The sequence below is a fragment of the Fistularia commersonii genome, chromosome 2 (assembly GCF_037954325.1).
Source record: "Fistularia commersonii isolate RoL2024-O1a breed Wild chromosome 2, RoL_Fcom_v1.0, whole genome shotgun sequence".
Lineage (NCBI taxonomy): Eukaryota > Metazoa > Chordata > Actinopteri > Syngnathiformes > Fistulariidae > Fistularia > Fistularia commersonii.
Genome location: NC_141285.1, coordinates 1,472,811 through 1,499,957, shown reverse-complemented (window position 1 = coordinate 1,499,957; position 27,147 = coordinate 1,472,811). Strand labels below are relative to the sequence as shown.

The window sequence follows — 27,147 nt, the reverse complement described above, 5'->3', positions numbered from 1 at the left end:
AAATAAAATAAAATAAAAAAAACACAAAAACAAAACAAAAAAAAAAAACATCTAACTCAGTCAAATAGAGATAATAACTTCAACTCTCCAAATATTTTTTGATGGATGCCCATTTGTCAAGATACAGGTTTGTCTGAAGTCCATGCAGTTTCCATCCTGAAGCCTCTGACGCCGCTGGTCCAGTAGGTTTGTGGGGTTCGAGCCAGTTTACTGGGATCATTTTATGTGCAATTAATAGAAGAACTCTAAACGAAAACACCTGTTTTTTCCTTAAATCGCTTGTTGATGCTGCACCCATAATAAATTGCTGTGGATCAATTGGTCTGTTTAATTTTAAAATCTCACTTATTTGTTTTTTTTACCTCTTCCCAGAATTTCATCAGTTTAGGGCAGTCCCAAAAAATGTGGGAAAAGTCCCCCGTTATGCCACAGCCCCTCCAACACAGGGGAGACAGTTATTATCATAAGAAGCTATTATCAAGGGAGTTTTAAAATACCTTATTCTTAACTTCCGGCTGAACTCCCTCCGCTCCATCAGCAATCACGGCATTAGATTCCAGTTCCCACTTCGCTTTCACATCCAGTGTGTCCACTAAAGTGTCCATACGTATCCTGCCATATATATCTGATATTGTATTTTTAATGTTCATTTTGTTCTCAACTATCGCAATCCAATATTGTTCAAAATTAGTCGAAGCTTCTTTATTATTGTCCCATTCTTTGTGTGTCATCAAATCATGTCGAATTTGAAAATATCGAAATAAATCCTTAGAGTCAATGTCGTATTTTGCCTGAAGTTGTGAAAAAGCCCTCAGAGTTCTTCCCTTCAAATAATTGATTTATTGTGATTAAACCTTTCCCTGCCCATCTAATGAAACCACCGTCCATCTTTGCAGGCAGAAAATCACCCGCTGCTGTTATTTTTGCTGCCCTCGATAGAGACGGAGGTCGATTCAGGAATCGTCTTGTCTTTTCCCAAACCTTAAGCGTACGGTTGACATATTCATTTTGTATCTTAAGTCCACGTCTTGCTTTTGAGTTTAGAAAGGGGAGAGTTGAAAGCGACACATTTTTAACTGAACTTTGCTCTATATGCACCCATCTTGTGTCCATATCTAGTTTGATCCATGAGACCAATGTTCCAAGTTGTGCTGCCAGGTAGTAACTTCGGAAGTGTGGCAAGACCAATAGGGCATGAGTTATTATATATAGAAGCTAAGTTATATTGCATTTTAATTACATCGTGTTACGCCCATTTTGAACGGCTGGGAATGATTTTCGGTCATAAAATAGTTAAAGAATGTTAAAGAAAAGAAACCCGCCGTCCGCCGGAAATAAGTCCTCTCTCGTTGCCGCCTCGAATTCGACTTCATGAAGTCACACAGCCCAAAATATCCGAACGGCCGGTGTCCGAGCGCTCGCCGGGCACGTTTCGCTCAACCTGAGGTGGCATCGGAGTTCAATTCCATAATTCCGATAGTTAAATCGAGGTACCAAAGAACGAGCGTCATTCCAGTTTGCATGCAAAGCATCTTCCTGTGCTTCGTGTTCTCAGCTTGGTGTCTGGTTCTCCCTGGGTTGCGCCTACTTGGCTCTGGAGGGCTACGAAGGAGCAGCCAAGGCTTTCCAGACGTGCGTCCGTTTAGAGCCGGATGTAAGTACCTCGGCTGACGCGACCCCTCCCGACGCATCATTTCAGGCACTTCCTTACTCTCGTGACCTCCTTCTCCTCTTCTTCCTCCCCACAGAACGCCGAGGCCTGGAACAACCTCTCCACCGCATTCATTCGCATGCAGAAAAAGTGAGCGCCGAGCGTTTTGCACAAACCGCTTTTACGACGCCATTGTTTGGGCCTCCGCTCGAACCGTTCCGTTTCCCGCTAGCGGTTATTAGCATTTCAGGTCTTTATGAGAGCGTGTATTGTAGCTAATATAGAAAAACACAAAACTTTCATAAGCACGCATTAAACTTTTTTAATTTTTTTTTATTATTTTACATAATCATCTCTCTAGAGAGGTGGAGGTGCTGTATGCTCTTGAAAAGGGGACTGAAGGTTAGCTAGCGCGAAACAGAATAGCTGTTCGCATTACAGGAGCCCGAGTGTAGTGCTGAGGCTACAGGGAGCGGAGATGAAGAAGGTGGAGGATTTTAAGGCCTTGTGAGGGTCAACAATTCAGAGGGTGGAGAAGAAACAGATGGAGAAAAGTGTCGGGTGATAGGAGGAGCTTTTACGTCCCCTTCTATTGATGTGAGACCAAACAAAAGGTTGGGAACATAAGTACCGTAATTTCTGGACTATTGAGCGCACCTCAGTATAAGCCGCGCCGGCTAGCCGATCGCTATCTCGGGCTTCCTCCTGCGCGCTAAAACCGTCAGTCGTCTTCTTCGATGTCAGTTCAACAGACTCAGAATTTCCCGTTCATTTCTTCAGTCCGATGTGACGAGGATTTTAGCGGCGTGAAGCTTGTTAGCGTCCCCCACCCAAAAAAAAGTCCATATATTAGCCGCATCGTTGTTTATGTGAAAAAAAGTCGCTGCTTATCGTCCGGAAATTACGGTATACGGACACAAGTTACGGAAATATAGTGTGTATTTATTAAAAATATTATCACTGTCTTGTAAAAACGCATAATGTGCTGGTTGGCGTTCTTCATCTTAGATGAGAATTGTGGTTAGTGAACACAGAGACGGATGTACACTTGGAAGAGTTGCAAAGCTAACAACAGGGTCAGGGCTTCCTTCTCGATGGTTATATAGTATATTTGATGTTTCAGAAACTTTTTGGAAAAGTAATTGAGAGGGTGATCAAGCCCATCTGATCCCACCTGAAGGGGGACAGCACCAGCACCTGTTGCGCTTGCAAACCTCCAGTTTGAAGGGCTGGTCGAAGTACCGGTGAGCTGCACAGCAAAGCCTCAGTGTTCTGAAAAGCAGACTCACAAACAGTAGACCGCACAAATTTTTGATGAGTCAGTGGCAAAACTATGTCTGAGAAGTTGCGACAGAAGCTACGGTAGTAGCCAGCCTGTATGATCCTGTATGAGGAAGTGTGGAGTGACAGAGAAGAGCATTAGACTGGTGCAGGACATGTATGCCAGCTGTGAGACAATGCTGTGGTGTGCTGCTGTTGTGGCGGAGAAGCTCAAGTTGGCCACGGGACTTCATCAGGTTTCAGCTCTGAGTCCCTTCTTGTTTGCAGTGTTGATGGACAGGCTGACAGATGAGGTTAGACAGGAATCTCCATGGACCATGATGTTCGCAGATGACATTGTGAACAGTGAGGTATCTTTCATGGAGTGCAAAATCCAATATCCGCATGTCCGGTGTCCACATAAAAAGTTGTCATAGTGTTTAATAGCAGGTAGATATTAATAATTTAGCCCCTCCACACTTTTAAGACCGTTATCTAGTACATTTTAGATTTTGTACAGGTACATTATAACGGAAAGGTGTAGAAGACGGTGGTGAGACCAGAGCTGGAGGTTCTCGTGAGGAGGAATGAGTCCATCAGAGGAACAGGCGTGGTAGATGGTTGGAGAGATTGGTGAAGGTCTGGGTGGAAGGATGCCGAGGAAGAGGATGGAGTTAGCTGAGGATAGTTAGCTGAAGATAGCTGAGGATAGTTAGCTGGAGTTAGCTGAGGATAGTTAGCTGAAGTTAGCTGAGGATAGTTAGCTGAAGTTAGCTGAGGATAGTTAGCTGAAGATAGCTGAGGATAGTTAGCTGGAGTTAGCTGAGGATAGTTAGCTGGAGTTAGCTGAGGATAGTTAGATAAAGTGAGTTAGCTGAGGATAGTTAGTTGGAGTTAGCTGAGGATAGTTAGCTGGAGCTGGCTAAGGATAGTTAGCTGGAGTTAGCTGAGGATAGTTAGCTAAAGTGAGTTAGCTGAGGATAGTTAGCTGGAGTTAGCTGAGGATAGTTAACTGGAGTTAGCTGAGGATAGTTAGCTGGAGCTGGCTAAGGATAGTTCGCTGGAGTTAGCTGAGGATAGTTAGCTAAAGTGAGTTAGCTGAGGATAGTTAGCTGGAGTTAGCTGAGGATAGTTAGCTGGAGTTAGCTGAGGATAGTTAGCTGGAGTTAGCTGGTGTGAGAGGAGAGGAAGAACATGATTGGCTGTGGAGACCCCTGAAAAGAAAAGAAGTAACAATAATCTTTTATATTCCGGTCCAAAAAGGCTGCCACATTCTTCCACTTGCATAATTAAAAGTACGTGATTAGTCATGTTTTGTTTTTTTGTCATCGTCTACACAAACAATAGACCGATGATGATCACCTTGATGGCAGACAAGCAGGTTCAGCGAGCAGAAGCAGGAGAAGCTTCTGTTTTCGTGCTGCCGCTGAACGCCGCGGACGGGCTTCCTGTCGACTCAACCATTTTCAAAAAAAGATCACGCAGGCGCATTAATAAAGCAAACTCCGGAGAACATTCGGTAATTAGCCCTGGCTAAATAATCGATGAGCTGGATGCGCAAACACTTCCCGGCTACGGACGACTTGCTCACCGGCTTCAACCCCGGAGTTGTCGCAGCTGCTTTCCCGCTCCGCTCAGCATCACGTGCAGCCATTATGACCGTTTCTTTTTTTTTTTTTTTTTCCTCTAACCACTTCCCCAAGAGCCCGGTAAAAATATTGCAATCATTAGCAAGGAACTGCCACGAATCACAAGTCAGCGTAAAATACAAGGGAATGTCAGAAATCGGTGGTCAACATGGACACGCTGCAGAAAAGCACATATAGAAGTGTGACCGGAATGAAAATTGAATTGTGGATCACATCCTATGTAGTTTATCCATTTTTTTTTTAATTTCATGCGTAAGAAAAATGACATTTCTAATGAGAAGTAAGTCTCACGGCTGCAGAATCCAACTTTGGATTTGATTTTTTGAAGCTTTTCATGCGGTCCATACGCTGCTCTGTCGTTCACCCTTCATATGCATAAAATGACCAACATTTAATGCAAAATTATTGTGAATTCACTGTTATTTGTGTATATATATATATATATATATAATTAAATAATAATAAAAAAAAAATAAAAAATTATATCTTTTTATATATATATATATATATGGATATATTTTTTAAAATTATAATTATATTATTATTATTTAATTATTATTAAATATAATTATAATTATATTATAATTTATTATGATTTTATTTTATTAATAGATAAAAAATAAAAAAATATATGTATCTATATATTTTTATTATTATTATTATTTTTTATTATTATTATTTTTATTTTTTTATTTTATTTTTTACAATCTTTCTTCACACTGCTAATGGAAAGCATTGCGCTAGAATCCATTGGTCACAGCAAGCGTGATCTCCACTGCGCACGTACCATTGTTTCATTGTATGGATCGCTTTGCACTGAATTTTGATTTGTTTACTGCGTTTAAGAAAACAACAATAACAACAACACACTGGATTTCCGCGCTGCCTGTTCCCGGCAGACTCTGAAGTCTTAGTTTGCATCAGCCTCCTGTGCTCTCGGGCCTGAAATTGAAAGCCATAATACTTAGTCAGCCTTATTTTTGTCTCACTGTTGAATACAAATGCTAGATTGAATCGCATTAAACGTCAGTGGATTTATTTATTTTCCACCAAATCTGTAGTTTTTAAGCATCTGTCTTTCACAGAGACAAAGCCTTCCGTACCCTGCGGGAAGCCCTGAGGTGCAACTACGAACACTGGCAGATCTGGGAGAACTTTATTGTGGTGAGCATCGACGTCGGGGACTTTGCCGAAGCGATCAAGGCCTACCACCGTCTGATGGACCTCCGGGAAAACTACAAGGACGTGGAGGTAGGGGGTCCGTCTTTGAGCTTTGACCGTGACGACGATGCGTAAACGACACACTCGGGTGTTTCGGCTCCAGCGACGGATCACAGCAGGGTTTGGGCAGCTCCAAAAAAACAATTTCGGAGGTGGACTTCGCCTCCTAGTTAGCTTTGAGCAGAAACGTAAGCCGGTACCCGAGGGCTACGCTCCAAGAAGTTCCAAGAGCTGTCCAGCTGGAATGCCATTGGAGGAACTCCCCTTCTTCTAGGGTACTTTTTTTCGTTTTGCATTCTGACAGATAGTGAGGGACGGTAGTGTACCTCTTCAGTGCCTCACTCAAAAAGCAGGACAAGGAAGAGGAAGCTGACAGGGACTACATGTAGAGCATTCGTGTTCTGCACCGTGGAAAACATGTTGGAATCCATCGACTCTCACATGGGTTCAAGTATTTTTTATCTTCCCCCTGCACTGCTTTCCAGTTTGAAACCTCCAAACTTGTTTTGGACAAAGTGATGACGTTCCTCCGCGAGCCCTGGAAATGCTCGGACCTCTTGGTCGGACCGGTTCTTGCTGGTTCTGTCCACTGTTCGGCGTTGAGGAAAACCCTATCGTTAGCTATCGCCCTACTTATTTTAGCCTAAAAGTTGATGTCGTGCTGGGAACCCCTGTTTGGACCCCTGAATTTGGACAAATGCGCTCTGCACTGCCCAAGAAACATCTAGAAACGGGTATGGCACATGAGTTCTACCAAGCACCAACGTCACGTGACTTGCTGTGGAACCGCAAGAAGACCTTGCATCGGAGCGGGAGCTACATTGGAATCGAGGTACCTGATCCACATGCGCGAAAGAATGGGGACGAAGGTTCTAGGAAGTGCCCAAAGTGATCCGACAACGTGACGGTACCCAGTGGGCGAGGCCAGTAGTCCAGTCTGAAACCAACAGCTTGCGTGAAATATCTTGTTTTTTCCACGTGTAGTTTATTTCCTCACATTTCGAGGGGCGGCGTCTCCTCGGGGAAAGCAATTAACTCAAATCATGAATTGTCAAAATGCGCTCTAGTTGCTTTACACCGGTGACAGCAAGTTGAGAGAAGAATGGAGTGGCGGTACAAGGTTCTTTCTTTGTGCACCAAATATCAAATGAAAGAGCCTCATCAAACTCTATAATCGGAAATTTCACAGTATTCTATGTAGATCTTCGCAGTGTCTGCTTTTTATGAAAATGATAAAATCCACGATTCAAGTATCAGTCATGTGATGAGGTCACGCTCAGCCGTGTGAGATTGAGACAAATGAATCCCAAGATTTGAACCAACGGGAAACGAATCGTGGAATCGCGCCATCGCGCCAGCCGGTCGACGCAAATTTTTGGCCGTTTATCCACTGACCTACGTGGAATGATTTCCAAACAGGCGCTCATTTAGCTGATGAGATGTTTGGACGGCGGGAGAATGGCGTGCGCCGGGGGTTTGCAGCTAATTACATGCGGGTCGTCCTCTGCAGAGGCATTCGCTGATGTCTTGGAATTGTTGTTAGCGCACCGGTGGGCCGCTGTGTAGCCTCAGAGCGCTACATATTCTGCGCGCTGCTATTTCAAACGTGCTAATTGCAAGTATCAGACTCCCAAAATGTGTCTTTGTTTTGAGAATTCAACCCCGAGACGCATGTTGAGCCGCATTTTGGAATAACAGAGCATAAACCTCCAAAAATGTAATAACTTTTTCATTTCATTTTGTTATAAACTGCCGCATTTTGTAATAAACTGCCCAAATGCATTTTGTAATAAATTTTGCCGCATTACAAAATACAAAATGCACTTGCAACTTTTTTATTCTCTAGGAAATGTAATAACATGGTGCATTATGTAATAGCAATTCTAAAGCATAGTTTATTTGTTTGTTCATTGTATTTTATTTTACTTTAAAATATTTGTAAAAGCTAGGCCCATTATTAGCATCACTGGATTAGCCTAGTAGCAGTATTTAGCAATTACTATCAGTACACTATTCAAAGGTTGCATTAACAGAGAATATTCTATAAATTCCATGTTATTATTATGTAATAACAATTCTAAAGCATAGTTTGTTTGTTTGTTCATTGTATTTTATTTTACTTTAAAGTATTTGTAAAAGGCCTATTGCATTAACAGAATATTCTATAAATTCCATGTTATTACATTTCCTAGAGAATAAAAAAAGTTGCAAGTGCATTTTGTAATAATCATCTCAAAATGTAATAACTTATTACATAATGCGGCAAAATTTATTACAAAATGCGTTGGGGCAGTTTATTACAAAATGCGGCTTTATTACAAAATGAAATGAAAAAGTTATTACATTTTGGAGGTTTATGACAAAATGCACCGTTATTACAAAATGCGTCTCAACACGAATCTTTGGATTCTTATTTCAAACACTTTGAAGTCGATCTTCTCCTCGTCGTCGCCCCGCTTTTGTTTTTCCACATAAGTTTTCCCGCCCCGGGCGTTTGTTTATTCCGGCCGTGTCACCGTGGCGCCTCTCAATAAGCTCGCCGTATGTAAAAGCGGCCGAGTTAGAAGGTCAGCGGCCGGCCTTGCGCCTGGGAAATTGAATTTGGCTCGTCTTATTTCCCCGCGTTTTTGTCCAACCCTCGCAGTTCCGTTGCATTTTAATGCGGACATACAGGGTTCTGCGTTGCGTTGACAATTCCAGTCCACGTCTGTGCAGAATACCTGACTGCAGAGTTTTCTAGAAGCATCCGTCAAAGCCCTGCCTCTCAGCGCTAAGTCAATACTGCTAAGTCTGTGCTAAGTCTATGCTATGTCAATAGCTGTGCTATACTAATACTACATTTTATTTAAGGCGCTACTCAAGGACACCTTAAAGACATACAGTAAACCCTTGTTTTTCGTGGGTTTACGTTCCAAAAAGAACCCGTGATCGGCAAAATCCGTGAAGTAGAAACCTTTATTTTTTTTTTTACAATTATTATACAATTAAATACTCTATTATACATTGAAAAGAAAGAACAAACCATTTTACAGGCTCAATCATTTGTTTCACAAATAAAAGTACTGCACTTTAGAAACGTGTTTTTCAACAAATAACTTTTGTACTGTCAAATAATAATTTTAATCATCAATGTGAACAGAAGGCTTCAAATGGCGGAGATTAGCTCCGCCCGCCCCGACCCGAGTAATTGGATTAAACGGGAGAAAATTAAAAATGATTATGAAAAAAATTGCGGACAGTTGCAACCCTTTTTGCATCCTTATTAAAACTTATCGCTGCTGTCGTCCTTATGTTTTTTTCTTCCTTCTTTATGGAACGAACGGAAGATTCATTCATTCCGTAATGCCGACCTACAGCCGCATAGCTTTTAGCATGTTAGCATCCCTTAGCATGTCCAGAAGTTTAACTCTATCTGCCATAGATAGCATCTTCCGCTGCCTTTTGGGCCCTGCAAGGTGCTTTTGTCGCTCCAGAGCGTTTTGTCAACATTATGGGTTTTAGAGAAACTCAAAATTGCGAGAGAATTTGCACGTACGTCATGTAAATTTGTCAAGCTGTTTTACGTACGTGTACATATTAAACTGCAACGTTATTGACGCACAGGTAGAGAAGAAGCGGAGTGACTTTTTAGCCAATCAGAATGCAGAACACGATGCACCATGCAAATCCAGGAAGTAGCGAGACCGCAATATAATTTAGATAAATTATATTTATCTAAATTATATAAATTTTTGCCATTTTTTTTCACCACTTTGTCACTTTTATTCTTTTTATTTTCATTGTTTCTTTTAAATCTGTATTTTCCTGTATACAGTGATCCCTCGCTATAACGCAGTTTACTTTATATAATATTTATATAATATTAATAAACGTTATTTATCCACCCGAATCATGGATTCATGTTAATGCGTATCCAAAACGTTTACATTCGGGGGGGAAATACGGCAAATCTGCCCGACCGTCATAAAAACATATTGATCGACTGTTAAACTCTGGTAATAACATCTCGATATCTCATCTCACCATCCATCTGGCTGCGTTTTGCTCTGGTTACTTATTTATGTTACTCTCTGGCTTTATTATCTTTATCTATTTATTACTCTTCATCTCTTGTTGTTTCATTTATTTTTATTTCTTTCTGGATGGAGCATCTGTGATTGTCCAATTTCCTCCGGGATCAATGAAGTATTTCTGATTCGGATTGATTTTTCACAATGAAGACGTCAAAAACTGCGTCCGCCTTCGAATAAAGAGCAGGGGTTTCCATGTGACTCCCCTCCTTTTTCTGTAAAAAAAAATGTCAAGGTCGGTGTTTTGGTTTTTATATCCTTTTTTTTACATTTTGTGACAACGCACGTGTCAAACTCAAGGCTCGCGGGCCAAACGTGGCCCGCCAAGTCATCTTCTGTGGCCCGCGAGAACGTCTTAAAAGGTCCAATTGTCTTAAAATCAACAAGTCAAACGCACGCATTCATCATAAACTGTATTTCCCACAATTCACGCCGATCATGTTACCCTCAAAGTGACGGCGTCCCGCCATTAGATCGCAGTGAATCCACATCAATTGAGAAATAAAAATGATCCCTAAATGTCCAGAAAGAGAAAAGTTGCTGTTTCAAGAAAGATGAAAACATGTTTGTGCTTCAAGGAGAAAAAGCGGTTTGTCTTTTGTGTTATGAGGCAGCGTCGGTCGTCAAATAGTACAATCTACGTCGGCATTTTGACAACAAACACGGAGCTAAGTATGCTAAAGTTAGCCTTTCGGAAAAACAACAAATTGTCCAAGAATTAAAAGCTTATCGACGACGGCAGCAGAATGTGTTCACCAAAACACCGCAGTGGTGAAAGCTAGCTTTGGAACACAGCAACTAGTAAACATCTTTTTTTTTAACATCTACGCTAATGGATATGTAGCATTTTGGATTTGTAAATCCAGAATTATTTAACATTAAGGAGTAGTTACATTTATTTTACATTACATTTCGTTCTGTTTACACTGTTAGCATTACATGTGGCCCTGTTGAGCCGCATTTTGTAATAACAGTGCATTTTGTAATAAACGTCCAAAGTGTTATAAGTTTTTCATTTCATTTTGTAATAAAGCCGCATTTTGTAATAAACTGCCCCAATGCATGTTGTAATAAATTTCCGAATTATGTTATGTTATTACATATTGAGAGGATTATTAAAAAATACACTTGCAACTTTTTTATTCTCTAGGAAATGTAATAACATGGTGCATTATGTAATAGCAATTCTAAAGCATAGTTTATTTGTTTGTGCATCGTACTTTATTTTACTTTAAAGTATTTGTAAAAGCTAGGCCTATTATTAGCATCACTGTATTAGCCTAGTAGCAGTACTTAGCAATTACTATCAGTAAACTATTCAAAGGTTGCATTAACAGAGAATATTCTATAAATTCCATGTTATTATTATGTCATAACAATTCTAAAGCATAGTTTATTTGTTTGTGCATTGTATTTTATTTTACTTTAAAGTATTTGTAAAAGCTAGGCCTATTATTAGCATCACTGTATTAGCCTAGTAGCAGTACTTAGCCATTACTATCAGTACACTATTCAAAGGTCGCATTAACAAAGAATATTCTATAAATTCCATGTTATTACATTTCCTAGAGAAAAAAAAAAGTTGTAAGTGTATTTTGTAATAATCTTCTCATGATGTAATAACTTATTACATAACGCGGCAAATTTTATTACAAAATGCGGCAGTTTATTACAAAATGAAATGAAAAAGTTATTACATTTTGGACGTTTATTACAAAATGCGTCTCAAAAGGCCCTTGAGTTAGACGTCTTACAGTTTTTATCCCATCCCGCGCCGTCCTTACAAATGTTCCACTTTTACGCTTTATTTTTACCGACACCTTTGACTCCGGTCAGAAGCTCCGATCCTGCTTCTCTTTGGCCTCGGTTGTTTTGAGACTTGGCTGGAAAACGGCGAGGAACCAGCGACGATCCCCCTCTTTAATGGGATGAGCGATATATTTCAAAGCTTTGATGCCTCTCGGGGTTAAACCGGAGACACGGGATCCTTACGATGACACGCATCCTCTCACGAAAACCATTCGCCAAATCCCGCGAGGAAACGAGAGCGTTTGTTCTTTCCCACAGATCCGATCTTGAAAGATACGTTAAAATGAGCTCCATTGAAATCTGCCAGTCATGTTCACAACAGAAGGCTTATTAACTTTCCCCCCCGGCTGATACGGGATTTGTTCATTCAGCTGCTTCGCTTTTCGGAGAGCTTTTTTTTTCATTACGGAGAGCGACGCCGCGGGGAAACATCAAAGCTGTATTAATTATTATCCCAGCGCCGGACGAACAGCAATAATCAACCCTCGTGTGAAGCCGCGCCGTTTCATTTCGGTCGGCTTCGGACAAAAGATCGCGGGACGCCGCTGTGTCTTTTGGTCTCCAAAACCGCGGGAGATGGCGATCGTGTGACGTTGAAGTGAGGATTCACGTGGAAGTCCAACCGGGTCGGATACTTCCCGCGTCCATCTCACGATGTCCGACATCTCCAGACGGTTTTTAAGAACCGACCAACAGAAATGCAGTGCTAGAAGGCTCTGCTTCACCCCGGAACAGTGTTAAGGTCCTACAGCTTCCTTCAGCTACCACGGCTTCTTCCGGGTAGCTTCTCCTTGGTTCAGAAACATAAAGTCACCAATTTAAAGGACTTGGTTGGCCTTTTCTGTTTCTTCCCTGAGGCAGCATGGACGACCGCATCTTCAGCCCGTTTTGCACCGAAGGAACTTTTTGCACTTCCTAAAGCCCTTTCAGGACCGAGCTAGTTTCTTGGTGGACCTCAGTTTACTCCAGTTCCATAGGAACTCCTATGACGCTAGGTGATCGGTCGAACTCATAGGCCATGCTCGTTTCCAGAGACTTCCCGTGGAGCGACATCTTTAAAAACGATTACGGACGCCGCTCAGATGTTTTCTTGCGACAGAAATGAACCATCCGAGCTCTTCTGCCGGCTTCCCTGCGGAGGAGTTTCCAGGGCTGCAAGGGGACGTAACATTTTCAGAGCTAGCTAGCTAACGGCAGGGTTCCTCACATGGAGAAAATAGAAACACGTCAACCCATCTGATAGTTTTTGGTCATTATCCTCGCAACTTGGCACTCCGTTGTGTCCGTGTCGTCTTCCTCCCTAAAACCAATGCTAAAATAAAAAGGTCATAGGAGGGAGTTTCTGGAGCCGAAGCCGAGAAGGACGCTCTCTGTCCGGATATTGTCCGTTAGCAGTTAGCAAACGTCAAACTTGATTAGATCCATCCTGGTCCGCTGGAGGCTCGAAGCTCAGTTTAGACCAAAGATTTGCAGCAAGATAAGACGTACCGGCATCGTAGAATACGATTTCATTTCTTTGTCGCCAATCATTCCCGTAAATTTGACCTCGACCTTTAAAGAACATCGTGAACGAAGCCGATTTTTTGACGTGGCGGTTCGTCCGCGGCCTTCCCTTCTGTACGTCAAAGAAGAGAAGTCGTAACATTTCATGCTTTTTGGTCCGAGACTAGATGACACGGGTCGGATCGGTTAACTTGCCGTTCAGCGGTTAGTAATTGCCGCTAGTTTAAAAACGCCATCGGGGTTCCGGTAAGACCGACGTGTTTTTAACAACGCTATCCGGGAGTGAAACTTGATCTCGCGGCCCAAGGTCGCCCCGCACCCTCCGACGGTAATAAGACCCCCCTTCTTTTCTTCTACCTTCTTTTTCTTCCCCGGCTTCCCATCTTCTCAGGACAGGTTCATCTCGATTTCATCGGCGCAAAGAAACGGAGGAGCCTCCCGGTATTTTTCCGTTAGGAGTCTAATCTTTCCCCGTTCCTGAATGTCACCTCCGGTTTGAACTCGCCGTAAACTCTGGATTTACATTCCTCAAGGCGTCTTTTGATCAGAGACTTCAGCAATGATACCTCTGCCTCCTCCGGAGCTCCTTGGCTCGGCTCGATGTTGTGACGAGGAAGGAATTCTTCATCATCCGCTCGAATTGCATTCAATTGTATTCAGGTGTTTTTTTTTTTTTTTGCATTATTATTATTTTTTTTTTTTTAATGAGCCAGTTCATTCCACATATTTAAGAGAATATCAAAACTTGGTCTACCTTTTTTATTTTTTATTTATTTTTTGAATTTTTTTATTTATTATTTATCTTTATTTTTTTGGCCGAGTTTTTTTTTTTTTTTTTTTGCATTTTTTTTTTTTTTTATGAGCCAGCTCATTCCACATATTTAAGAAAATATCAAAACTTGGTGAACCTTTTTTATTTTTGAAATCTTTAAAAATTTTTCATTCATTATTTATTTTTATTTTTTTGGCCGAGTTTTTTTTTTTTTTTTTTTCTTTTTTTTTATGAGCCAGTTCATTCCACATATTTAAGAGAATATCAAAACTCGGTCTACCTTTTTTGTTTTTAATTTTTTTTTAAATTCTTTATTTATTATTTATTTTTATTTTTTGGGCCGAGTTTTTTTTTTTCTTTTTTTTTATGAGCCGGTTCATTCCTCATATTTAAGAGAATATCAAAACTTGATCCACCTTTTTTATTTTTTAAATTTTTATTCATTTTTTTTATTTATTATTATTTCATTTTTTTTTTTTTGCAGATTTTTTTTTCTTCTTAATTGTTTTATTTGCAACGAAACATCTTTGCCACCAAATGTTCAATTACCTCTGAAAATGAAGGACTCTGTTTCGGGGAAAAATAAAAGCCCAGATTCAAAGATGGAGGTTTGCGCTCGGCATTTTGATGCCTTGCGTTGTTGCAGCGCCGATCGGACGTCACCACCAACACGTGTTTCTCAAATAAAAATGTACGCTATTATTACCAAAAAAAAAACAACAACAGATAAATCAATAGCACGAAACGACATTTGCAGGTTTTGAATCGCCTCAGCGGTGCCTCGGGGGGGAGCGATAACCCTCCCTGCGACAAAACCCGATGATTGAAACCTTTATCGGATTCCTTTTAAAGCATAAACTCAAAGATACAGAATTGAGTCGCCCGCAGGAGGACCCTCCCCCGGCTGCTGTGTTTACTCATCTCATCCAGCCATAACACGGGAGGGAACCGACAATTTAACGCCGGCTATCTCGGCTCCGAGAGGACGTATTTTAAACAGACGGGCTGTAAACCGTAAAACCTGGACTTTGATTCGGGCGCTCCAGTAAAAGATGCACTCCTGTTCCGTTTTATAAGAGCGTTTCACATCTGGAGGCGCTCGGGCCTCAATCCTGATCGACGCTTTTAAAGTTTTGGGCCGAAAGGCGTCCCAAAAAAAAAAAATCCAGATGCTTCGCAGCAACACTGATACTCCTTTTTTTTTGTTTATTTTTGGAAAGAAGCTTTCAATCTTTATTATGACATATTTGGGAGTCCGCAATCACATCCTACAGATGCTGCTTTACTCCCCGAGACATTAAAGCTCCGCCCGTCTTGTCTTTTTACCGCCACGCGAGCTGGGATTTGATGGAAGTTCTTGGCGTTTCTTCCAAAACACACAAAGATCTCCTCTTTAAAAGTCAAAGACCTCCTTCGACCTCCGCGGGCAGGCGTTGCTTAAAAAATCGGGCGAAGGTCACCATCGCCAGACCGAATCAGCAAGGTCAGCGGGGTTGTTTACGGCGGCAGCAGACCAAATGATCCTCCAGATGCTTCAGGGTGCAATGCTGGCCGCCGTCGGGGAACGTCAAATGAGGATTTGCTTTTTACGTAGGAGCTTTCTAGATGTTTGTGATCGGAGCTGAATTTCCAAATTAAGGATCGAGGTATTTAATCGGGTCTCATTGTGATCGTAGTTGTTTAAAGTGAGGTCGTTTCAGACGGATAGAAGATAAGGTGAACTTTATTGATCCCCAAAGGAGATTTTCCTTTGTCACAGCAGTGTAGCAGTTATAATGTCAAAAAATTAGAAAAAATTAAATAAATATGAATATAAATATATTAGAAGACAGAAGATAGCAAGACACCCACGAATAAATAGCTCGGAGAACAACAGCAGCAACATCGGGGATAATAATGGTCAACTTAAAGGAACAGTAAGGGTGAAAAATACACAACCAGAACTAAACGACAATATAAATAGTGACTGACAAGAATAAAATAAACAAAAAAAGGCAGGACAGACGGACAGACAGAAAAACGTTTTTGGGGGTAGCAGCATCAAAGTTGTAAAAATGTGAACATCAAGAGTAAAGTTTTAAAAAAAGAAAGCGAAAAAAATAAATAATACTATATATATTGTGCACATTGATGCTACCAAATTGCTTTGCATTGTGCATGCTGGGACCAACAAGGACAAGATAGTCAGCAGAGTTAGAGCATGACGTGTGAATGGTTGAGGTTGTGGAAGCCCGGTTGCATCTCCGGACGGTCAGAGTTGTGTGTTCTACAGCCTGACGGCCGTGGGCACAAAGCAATGTCCGAAACGGCGGGTTCGGTACCGAGGTGGGATGAAGGAGTTGCCCGTCGGCCACGGCTTAGAAGGATTGTCCAGGGTTGCTCCCGGTTTGTCTTTCACCCTCCACATTGCCAGCCATTGGAGATGGACTGGGTTCAGTCCCACCACCATAGTGAGCGGGCTTTCCTCACCATCTTGTTGAGCATGTCGACCTCAGCGGTCCCGGTGCCACCCCACCAGCACACCGTACCCAAGAAGATAGACTAGACTGGTAGACTACTATGTATACTACTATGGTAGACTACTATATAGACTACTATGGAAGACTACTATGTAGACTACTATGGTAGACTACTATGTAGACTACTATGTAGACTACTATGGTAGACTACCATGTAGACTACCATGTAGATTACTATGGTAGACTACTATGTAGACTACTATGTAGACTACTATGGTAGACTACTATGTAGACTACTATGTAGACTACTATGGTAGACTACCATGTAGACTACCATGTAGACTACTATGTAGATTACTATGGTAGACTACTATGGTAGACTACTATGTAGACTACTATGGTAGACTACTATGTAGACTACTATGGTAGACTACTATGTACACTACTATGTAAACTGCTATGGTAGACTACCATGTAGACTACTATGTAGACTACTATGGTAAACTACTATGTAGACTACTATGTAGACCACCATAGACTGGTAGAAGGTGTTGAGGAGCTACAGATGCCAAATGACCTCCTCAGGAAGAACATGCTGCTCTGACCCTTCTTGTAGATTGCATCGGTGTTGTGTGACCAGTCCAGTTTATGCCAAAGAGAAGGGTTTGTCGTTGCTTCTTGCGGTACGTAGGATGAAGAGAAGATGTTATTGATAGAATGGAAGTGCTGGACTCGCCAGGGTTTCGGATTGAATCCCATGAACGAGCTTGAAAAGACATTCCCCAAACCTTTTTTGCTAAATTACCCATTTATTGTGATGTAGGAAACAAAACATACCTTGTTCCTTAAATTTCACCACAAGCCATGATTTTTTGTTTTATTGATCTAATTGATTTTGCCTTAAAGCCCCGATCACGTGGGTAGATTTGCCGAGTCCAAACGGCAACTTTATCCGATCCTTTCCGGCATTCGGTAGACAGGCTACAAACCCAAATTGGTATAAATGTGGGATTTTTTGTAATTCATTTATTTACATATGGTTGTGTCTGGAAATCCACTGCACAAACCAGAGAAAAGAAGAAAAAGAAAGGCAAGAGATTCCAGGAGAGCCGTATTCATCTCAGCGAGGCGACCCAAGACACTTGACCCCTCCGGCCGGGCTTCTTTGAAGAAAAAAAAACATTGCGGCGAATGCAATTAAAACATGGAATCCGCCAACGTGCCGGTTGCCGCTTCACTCCAAAGCCCTCGCCACACGATCAGGCCGAGGTTTCGCTTTTCAATACAATCAATCAAACGTCTTATTTTCCCTGCCGCTCCAGGTAACATTGGAAGCTGTCGAGTGACAGATCCGCATTCCTTTGCCAAAGCCTTTATTTTCTCTGCCTCGTTCAACATGAGACCGGCCGTAAGACTTTCTCTTGTTACACGTCGGGGATTTTTCCTGCGGCATCAGAAATGCATCGGGAAAAGTCATTCTTGTCCATCGTTTCGCGGCAACAGGACCTAAATTCGAGTTTAACCATGACCTGATGACTGAGAACCTCCGTAGACACTGGTGAAGGTACCGGCATCGGCCCACACTTGAAAAACCCAACAAATGAATCCTTATTTTTCCCTGTATTTCTATCGAATCGAGTCTGTTCGTCGTGGATTTTAAGTCGAGTTGATGCTCGCATGACCTCCGTCGACAGTCCAGTTGTCACCATTTAACTAAAAATCCGCGCCTTTCGCTTTCCCAGATCATCCAGATCCTGGTCCGAGCCGTCACCGAGAACCTGTCCGACGCCCGGGGTCAGCAGGCGGAGGCTCTGCGCTCCAAGCTGAAGGAGCTCCTGGGTCGGGTCAGCTCACGCCACAGCGCCGACGCCGAAATCTGGCGCCAGTACGCCCTGCTTTACGGCTCGGGGCGCGCCGACAGCGCAGAGGACAACGACAAGGTGCGTCTCCAAACCCACTCTTAGCGTCCACTCCTACGTGGACGGATGTTCTTCTGGCTCGCTTCCCCCTCCTTCTTGAATAGACTGATCACCGGTGTCGACTCCCGGTAAATTGACTCGAAACATTGGCAGGCGTCGGCTGTTAATCCTCTTAATCCCTTTAAATGAAAGCAGATTTGAACCCCTATCGCTTTCCCGACGATTAAGTGACTCCCGACCTCCGTCCGACGGGCCGCCGGTGTTTTCAGGCCCTGCAGTTCCTGTCCAAGGCGCACCGCTGCGAGGTCCAGGCCGGAGGCTGGGAGAAGGAACCGGGCCTCTTCAGGGAGGTGATCAGCAGAGCTCTTCACATGGCTGAAGGTCAGAGCGCCGCCGCTCCGAAGCGCTCGGAGAATTGTCGGACCTTGTTGAGACGCATTTTGTAATAACGGTGCATTTTGTAATAAACGTCCAAAATGTAATCACTTTTTCATTTCATTGCGTAATAAAGCCGCATTTTGTAATAAACTGCCCCGACGCATTTTGTAATAAATGTTGCCGCATTATGTAACAAGTTATTACATATTGAGAAGATTATTACAAAATGCACTTGCAATTTTTTTATTTTCTAGGAAATGTAATAACATGGTGCATTATGTAATAACAATTCGAAAGCATAAGTTTGTTAATTGTATTTTATTTTACTTTAAAGTATTTGTAAAAGCTAGGCCTATTATTAGCATCACTGTATTAGCCTAGTAGCAGTACTTAGCAATTACTATCAGTACACTATTCAAAGGTTCTATAAATTCCATGTTATTACATTTCCTAGAGAATAAAAAAGTTGCAAGTGCATTTTGTAATAATCTTTTCAAAATGTAATAATTTATTACATAATGCGGCAAAATTTATTACAAAATGCGTTGGGGCAGTTTATTACAAAATGCGGCAGTTTATTACAAAATGAAATGAAAAAGTCATAACATTTTGGGCGTTTATTACAAAATGCACCGTTATTGCAAAATGCGGCTCAACAGACCTTTACAATGATATTTTCTAACGTCGTCTTTTTGGACAAAGACGACACAGTCCCCGTTGATTATTTCGAAAATGCTAATTTCAGGCGTTGTGCCGCTGAATTTTTCTGGATTTTTCTGCTAAATTCTCTCTCAGGGGTCGGCAACTCTGTTCAGACGCATTTTGTAATAAACGTCCAAAATGTAATAACTTTTTCATTTCATTTTGTAATAAACTGCCCCAACGCATTTTGTAATAAATTTTGCCGTCATAGTTATTACATTTTGAGAGGATTATTACAAAATGCACTTGCAACTTTTTTATTCTCTAGGAAATGTAATAACATGGAATTTATAGAATATTCTCTGTCAATGCAACCTTTGAATAGTGTACTGATAGTAATTGCTAAGTACTGCTACTAGGCTAATACAGTGATGCTAATAATAGGCCTAGCTTTTACAAATACTTTAAAGTAAAATAAAATACAATTAAAAAAATAAATAAACTATGCTTTAGAATTGTGATTACATAATGCACCATGTTATTACATTTCTCGTAGACTAAAAAAGTTGCAAGTGCATTTTGTAATAATCTTCTCAAAATGTAATAACTTATTACATAATGCGGCAAAATTTATTACAAAATGCGTCAGTTTATTACAAAATGCGCCAGTTTATTAAAAAATGCGGCTTTATTACAAAATGAAATGAGAAAGTTATTACATTTTGGACGTTTATCACAAAATGCACTGTTATTACAAAATGCGGCTCAACAACCCGCGGCGTTTTGATCCTTCTGATGCGGCGTTCGAAAATAATCGACGAATATTTAATTGGTGTATTTAATTTTAGTCTGTTCATTTTGAAAATGTAATTCAAAAGTTGAAGATGATGGCGATCTTGTAACGACTGCACGCAGAGAAGGCGCCATTTTTGGTTCACTGGCATTAGATGATTTAAGTTCGGCTTTTTTTTTCCATTGAAATTCCATTAGAAGTTGAATATTTTGCTTAAAACTAACCTTCAACCCAGTGTTTTTGTTTTTTTTCCCAGAGTTCAAAATATTTTGTTGCGTGCAGAAATATCATTTTTGTTTTCTCCGATTTGATTTAAAAAAAAAAAAAAAGTGACCCATTTTGTTTATACGTCGCATTAAGGCACAAAAAAAAAATATGCCTTGTTAATTCATTTTAAATTTCATTGGACAAACGGGCCCAGATTGGTTGCCGTTTTGAGCATATTTAGTTCTGTAACAACAAATGCTTTTTTTCCATTCATTTTCTATCCCTGCTTCGCTAGCTAACCGCTATCTTGGTCTTCCTCCCGCACGCTAAAACCACTATCGTCGTTTTCTTCGGTGTCGGGATTTCTCAGAATTTCATTGGTCGGATGTGACGATGCTAAATGATTTGGAGGCGTGAAGCTCGTTAGCCCCCCCAAAAATGCATAAATCATTATTTAAGCCGCGGCGTTCAAAGTATGTGGACATAAGTAGCAGTTTACAGTTGGTGTGTCCAAGGGTTGTTGAGCAAGACTGGTGGACGGCAGCCTGATGCTCACAGTTTGTCCCCATTGGAAGGACATAATTGTAAGAGCGTCTTCAGTACTTGGGGCGACTGTAGCTCCGTTGGTAGATCCTCCAGTGGTTCCCCCAAATCGGAAGCTTGTTGGTACAATTCCGGACTCCTCCTGCCTGCATGCCGAAGCGTCCTCAGGAAGGCACCGACCCCCAACTCCCTCCCGTTGGCCTTTTTCAAAGGACTCGAAGGCTTTTACGGAGTTTACCTTTTTTCTTGTTTTGCTCCAGAAAGTTTCTAAATGCCGCTCCAGTTGCTCGGACTTCGGTTGTTCCATCGGAGCCCCTGCACGACACCGACTCCCGCCGGCGTTCCAGAATGTGATAACAGTGTCAAAACGGGATCTGTTGATCGCAAACAGATGACGGACGGCTCGCTTGGCGCGCTCTCCTCGTCCGCGGTGCATATTGGGGTTTTTTTTCGTGCTGATTTTCTGGTATTTCTGGGTGGAGTTGTAGCCCTGCAAGTGTCACGGGGAGCCCAGGGCGTCCAGCAGCCAATGGAGTCAAAAAAAAAAAAACAAACCCAGAGCTTATTGATTTTTACGATTCTTCCATTGGTTTTGGCCGGGTAGTTTGGCAGCATCCGATTCAGACAGACTCAGAGTATCTAACGAATTGTATGATTCGGGGGTCATCCGATCCAGATGGGGATAACAATAGAGTCCGGGATGTTCTCCTCGTGTTTGTTATGAAAAGCCAATTTTTATGGCTTTTATTTATTATCTAAAAGCAGAACAATTGAATGAGCTCAAATGAGAACAATTCAATCTTGCTAATATATGCACACAAACAGACACACCAGCTGTTTCTGCCCAAGGGTTTTTTTCGAAGTGGTTTTGAAGAGGTGATCGGCGATTGGAGCCTCAGCTCGACCTTGCGTCTATCTTTAATTTCAGCTCGGGTGATAAAACGCGACCCGTTGCTGCTTTAAAACCGCTCACGCACATAAAGGTTGTGGACACAGGAGGTCACGGTCCACTGTGTCTTGACAAAGATGCGTTTAATCAAGCATCATTGATCAGGTAGAAAGTTCCCAACCGGGATTTCATACGTGTCGAGATCGACGAAGCTATTTTGAGACGGAGCCGAGGAAGCCCATATTAATAAAGAATCAGCCACGCCAGCTGGGTGCAGCCGGTCTCCAGTAACAAAACCGCCCCTGAATTAAACATTAGAGAGCTAACATGGAGTGAATAGCAATGCCGTTTGTTGCTAATGTGCTGGACCTTCACCTTCTCCTTCTCATAATGTGTGCGCCGAGTGCTCTCGAGTACTGAGGGAACTGTATGCGTCCACGGCGGCGTTCTTGTGAATCCTTAAACGTGACGTCCTTAGTTAAAAGTCTAGTCGATGTCCTCAAAAGCCATGCTTGTAATTGTGAAAGGCCCTTTAACTTGAAGTGAAAGCCTGGTTACATAAGCAGGAGGCGGCGGAAGCCAGAAGCACATCCTCAACATGCGCTCATTGACTACGTGGATCACATTTTCTCCAGAAAGGTCAATCTGAGTAACCCCAAAGAATCCAAGGAACGCCTGTCTTTGCAAGATTTATGCTAGTCAACCGTCTAGTGTGCCGGAACATCACGAAGCAGAATCTAAATATCCTGAAGTCGGGGGGAGTATTTACTATTTATGCTCCCTTTCAAAGCACGGTTGTCTTCGTATACCAAAGATAGCTCGAAAGAAAAGACACGCACAGAGATTAGCTTTGAAAAGGATGGAGTTTTCAAGCGCTTGTGCACATCTGGCACCGAGCGCAGCCTCCGTAAAGACCATTAGCATGTCTGGAAATAGAGACACACTTATCTTTTTCCACAAAGGTCCACGTCATATTTCATGACCAAATTAGTTAAACAGTTTCAGTGACATTAGCGGAAAAAAAAAGGGACCTGCTTTCTTGGTCTGCATCCGCTTTTTTTTTTTTTTTGTCTCCTTGAGACGCTTTCCCATCCTACACCTCTTTATTACAGTTTTCCAAAGCCACCGGCCAGAGTGGACTAAACCCTTCCAAGACAAGACTCCAAGTCTTGTAAGCCCCTTTCGGATCGTAGGAACTTTTTGCAGATCCCTGAACCTTTTCAGGAAGCAGGGAACAGCGACTTGAGCTCTTAGAATCGTGGTCTTTTTACAGTTCCATCATACCCAGGTGCTTTGTGATTGGTGGAACTCATAAGCCACGGCCATTACCGGATATATCTTGCATACCGCGATGGGCCGTTTTTGGGAAAAAAAAAAGCAGCACGGTCACTCGTTTGTTTGCTCGCAACTAAATGGACACGACCGGCGAGAAACGGGCCGATGAAGAGGCCTTACGGATTTTGCTAACACTGGGGTTTTTCATTTCAAATAAAAACATTTCGACCCTTTTTCTGGTCCGAGGTTATTATCCCCGGTACACAGGAATAGGGTACATGTCCATCCAAAAGCAGCTACAGTTTGCCTGGGAAGTACTTGGACTCCTGTGTTGAGCGCGATGAGTGCGTCTTCTGCGGGAAGCGTTGCAGTGATGATAGGACACTGCAAAAATTAAGGGTCTGATCGTCAAAAGCCGTTGCGTAAAACTACCGTACAATTAGGATCTGGCCTTGGAAAAGTGGTCAGAGAAGAAGATATTGATGTCCTCTTTGGGAATCAAAAGAGGCACAGCACTTGTTACATGTTCTAGTCAGGATCAGAAAAAAACTATTTGTCCCCGAGGGGCAATCAGGGGAAGCTCAGACTGAGACGGTTTGGACGTGGACAGAGGTGGACGTTCTACCAGGAGGACTAGAGGAAGACCAGAGAGAAGGTTTCTGGATGGAGTGAAAGGTGGACATGAAGGTAGTTGGTTTGGAGAGAAGAGGGTGCGGAAAACGGTGTTCGACGGAGGAAGGTGATTTCCCGTGGCGACCAATGAAGGCGGCAGCTGCAAAGAAGAAGAAGCAGAAGAAGAAGAAGAAGAGCACGTTCTCCTGACACCCTCACCTCCACGCAGAGGCCAGAAAGGAAAGCAAATGACAGAGAAATCCAAGCAGGACGCGGCTTCATAAATCACTGCCGGTTGACCTTTCCAGTCGCTGACGGCGGAAGGGATCGGGAGCCCCAGAGGGCACCGATCACATCCGAATCGATCTCCTCTGGAGCCCCGACCCTTCCTTTCCATTTACGGATCATTTAGCGCCGGGAAGCTAACGAACTTTGTGTCCGTGTCCAAAAAACGGGATTCTTTCAAAAGACATCTTCCGTTTAAGAAAACCAAAGTTAAGAAAACCAACCCGATCACCCCTTCCATGATCTAGACTCGTCCAGTCATGGGAGAAGATGTCGGCCTTTCTCTCTGGAGTTAGCACAGGTTTCCTTCGGGTTCTCTGGTTCTGCAAAACAACAAAATGCAGTGGGTTCTTCGGTTCTTTTGCCCAACGGAACGGTTGTCCGTCTCTACAAAAAGACTCTTCATCCTGTTTCTAAAAGTCACGCTGAAATACAATTGCCGAGCTGAGCCGTAAAATATTTGGCCATTTCGAACGTTTGCTTCACCGTCGGTCAATTCAGAAACAATGTAAAGTGTTCTGGTCACTCGTACCAGTTTCTTACCGTCCAGCTCGCGCGACATTTCTTTGAAAACTTCACCGCCATGTCGTCGTTCCTGTGCGTTGGTCCCACTGACGGACAATCGTTCTTTGTCACATCCGCGTCATATTAATTCTCTTCACGCGTGACTGCGAAACTTAATATTCACGCAACCTTCAGAAACACCTTTTTAAAAATCACGGTGGATTTATTGATCGGGGGTTGGGCGGAGTCGTAGTCCGAAGTGAAGTCAACGCACACCCGCGCCGGCCGACCGGCTTGTAATCCATACGTTTCCAAGGTGGTTTGAAGGTGAGCCGGAAATCGACGGCTCCCCTTCGTTGATTGTTGTGACTCTCGTTTCCCAGTGAGCGTCGGCTGCAGCCGCAAGAAGAGCAACGCCAGCGAGGCCCTGCAGCTGCTCTCGTCCAGCCGCCTCAGCCTCAGGGCTTTGGCCGCCAAAGCCAAGGTGGGACCTCGCGGCCGATAGCGGCGACGTCGGGCCCGTTCCTCCCTTTTTAAATTTTCATTGAGTTATTATTTGCGATCCCGCATGAAGATAATCCTCTGAGTGGATTACCTACCTGGTGGTTTCGTGTCCATCATTCTGGATTAAAAATCTGTTAGTTAGCTTGAATGCGCGATTTTTAATTATTTGCATCTAAATGATCAATCGGGGCAAAACTGTTTTGCATGAGGCGCGATACAGTTATATTGGTCATATTTTCATATATTTAAGTACACAGTGTCTATTTACTTGTTCTTGATATCTTTATACACTGCTCCAAAAAATAAAGGGAACACTTAAAAAACACATCCTAGATCTAAATGAATGAAATATTCTGCTGAAATACTTTGCTCTTTACACAGTTGAATGTGCTGACAACAAAATCACACCAAAATGATCAATGGAAATCAATTGTATCAACCCATGGAGGTCTGGATTAGGAATCACACTCAAAATGAAAGTGTAAAAACAAACTCCAGGCTGATCCAACTTTTAATGTAATGTCCTTAAAACAAGTCCAAATGAATCTGTGTTGCTTCCTGAGTGGACACTATGATTTCACACAAGTGGGATTGACTTGGAGTTACATTGTGTTGTTCAAGTGTTCCCTTTATTTTTTTGAGCATTATATATGGATATGATGTTATTGTTTCTTCTATCTCCTCTTTTTAGTAAACTTTAGCATAGCTAGGTTAAAGCTGCCGCCGTTTGTAGTCACAATAACATGAATTCCAGAGTTGTATGCTAATGATCTGTCAACAAATGCTAAAGGTTCGGCTTCTAAACCATCTGTCGGCGGATTTCCGTCTCCCCAGCAAATGCACACCGACGTGGCCACGGGTGACGTCCACGCCGAGCTGCAGGACGGCGTGGAAGCCCTGGAGCGGCTGGTCGGCGAGCTGCAGGAGCTGAGCGCCGAGCTGCGCGCCCGCTCACAGTGACGCCCCAAAAATCTACAAGCGAATGAACAGAAACCAAAAAAGGACTCCGAAAAATGTTTCTAAAAATCAGCCGAGAGACTGTAAGATGAAAACCCATAAAATGTTTGGACATTTTGAATATTTGTGTCCCCCCGTCATTCAGTGAAGACACTCTTCCAGTCCCGTGCTAACGGCTAATGCTACATTTCCTTGAAAATATCATCACGGTTTTGTTTTTTCGGAAACCGTCCGCCGTCTCGGCGACCCGGACACATCCCCTTCCCGATCCGGAAACCGTTAGCATTCGTTCGGATTCGACTTTCGAGCTCCTGTTTGTCACATTTCCATAATATTCATGCTCTTCACGCGTGACTGCAAACATTAATATTCACCCAACCTTCAAAAATCATGTTGCATTCATCGATCGGGGGTGGAGTTGGAGTTGGAACTGTGAATCCTTGACAACAGGAAAAGCTTCCCGGTCCTCATGCTAATCGTGCCGGTTGTGAATCGCCTGCCGTTTCTGCTTCGTCTCCGCGAACCGTCTGTTTTGCTTCGAAAGTGACCGACGTGGATCCATTTTGGTTTCTCAAAAATCTACCCGACTGGCATCGGTGATCTTCGAGAAGATCTGCGCCGTGAGTCACCATGACGACCAATGAAATCTGCTTTTGAAAAGCCTCGACTTTTAGGAGAAGTTGGCTCCATGTGAAGGTGAAATCAACAGCAGTGAGATTTTACAAAAGGTTATTTTTGAATTTTTCTTTGTTTTTTTTAGTATGTCTGTGTGCGTGCAGAGCTCGGAATGGGCAACTTTGTCAAATATTGAGTATCCTGACATTCAAAAACCCCTGTTTTTTTATTTCTGGTTGAGAAGAGAAGATTGTCAGAAAGGTAAACCTAATAAAAGTGTCTCGCCAGGATGATTCATTATTTTTGGTCCTGGTTTGATTTCCATAGTTTTTAGAACAATATTAACCTCTGGGTAATTTCTTGAGGTTTCAAGCCGGGTATTGATCTTTGTTGACTCGATTTTTAGTTGTTTTTTTTTTGAGTCACGTTCAATTGATTTTTCCCCAATTGTTCACGATACGTTGTATTTTCCGGAATGTAAGTCGCTATTTTTCCCCCACGCGGCGATCCCTGCGGCTCAACTATGGATTTTTCTTCGCTAACGGCCATCAGGGGGCGCAAAAAACGAGACAAGGGTGCAAGAGGTCAATAAAACAGAAAATAACGCTAGTTTTTGGTGGAAAAACTCAT

At 42.4% G+C, this 27,147-nt stretch overlaps 1 protein-coding gene across 1 annotated transcript in view; it reads left to right on the top strand.

The window, feature by feature from the left end:
- The window catches only part of ttc27 (tetratricopeptide repeat domain 27), a 103,056-nt gene extending 76,241 nt beyond the window's left edge, over positions 1 to 26,815 (top strand). Inside the window, exons 14-20 of the mRNA XM_086164040.1 lie at positions 1,556 to 1,654; positions 1,749 to 1,801; positions 5,646 to 5,811; positions 18,137 to 18,334; positions 18,583 to 18,694; positions 24,825 to 24,925; positions 25,780 to 26,815. Coding sequence (XP_086020166.1) covers positions 1,556 to 1,654; positions 1,749 to 1,801; positions 5,646 to 5,811; positions 18,137 to 18,334; positions 18,583 to 18,694; positions 24,825 to 24,925; positions 25,780 to 25,905 — 855 coding nt within the window. The 3' untranslated portion in view covers positions 25,906 to 26,815. The remainder of the gene's footprint in view (positions 1 to 1,555; positions 1,655 to 1,748; positions 1,802 to 5,645; positions 5,812 to 18,136; positions 18,335 to 18,582; positions 18,695 to 24,824; positions 24,926 to 25,779) is intronic.
- Positions 26,816 to 27,147: the final 332 nt, after the last annotated feature.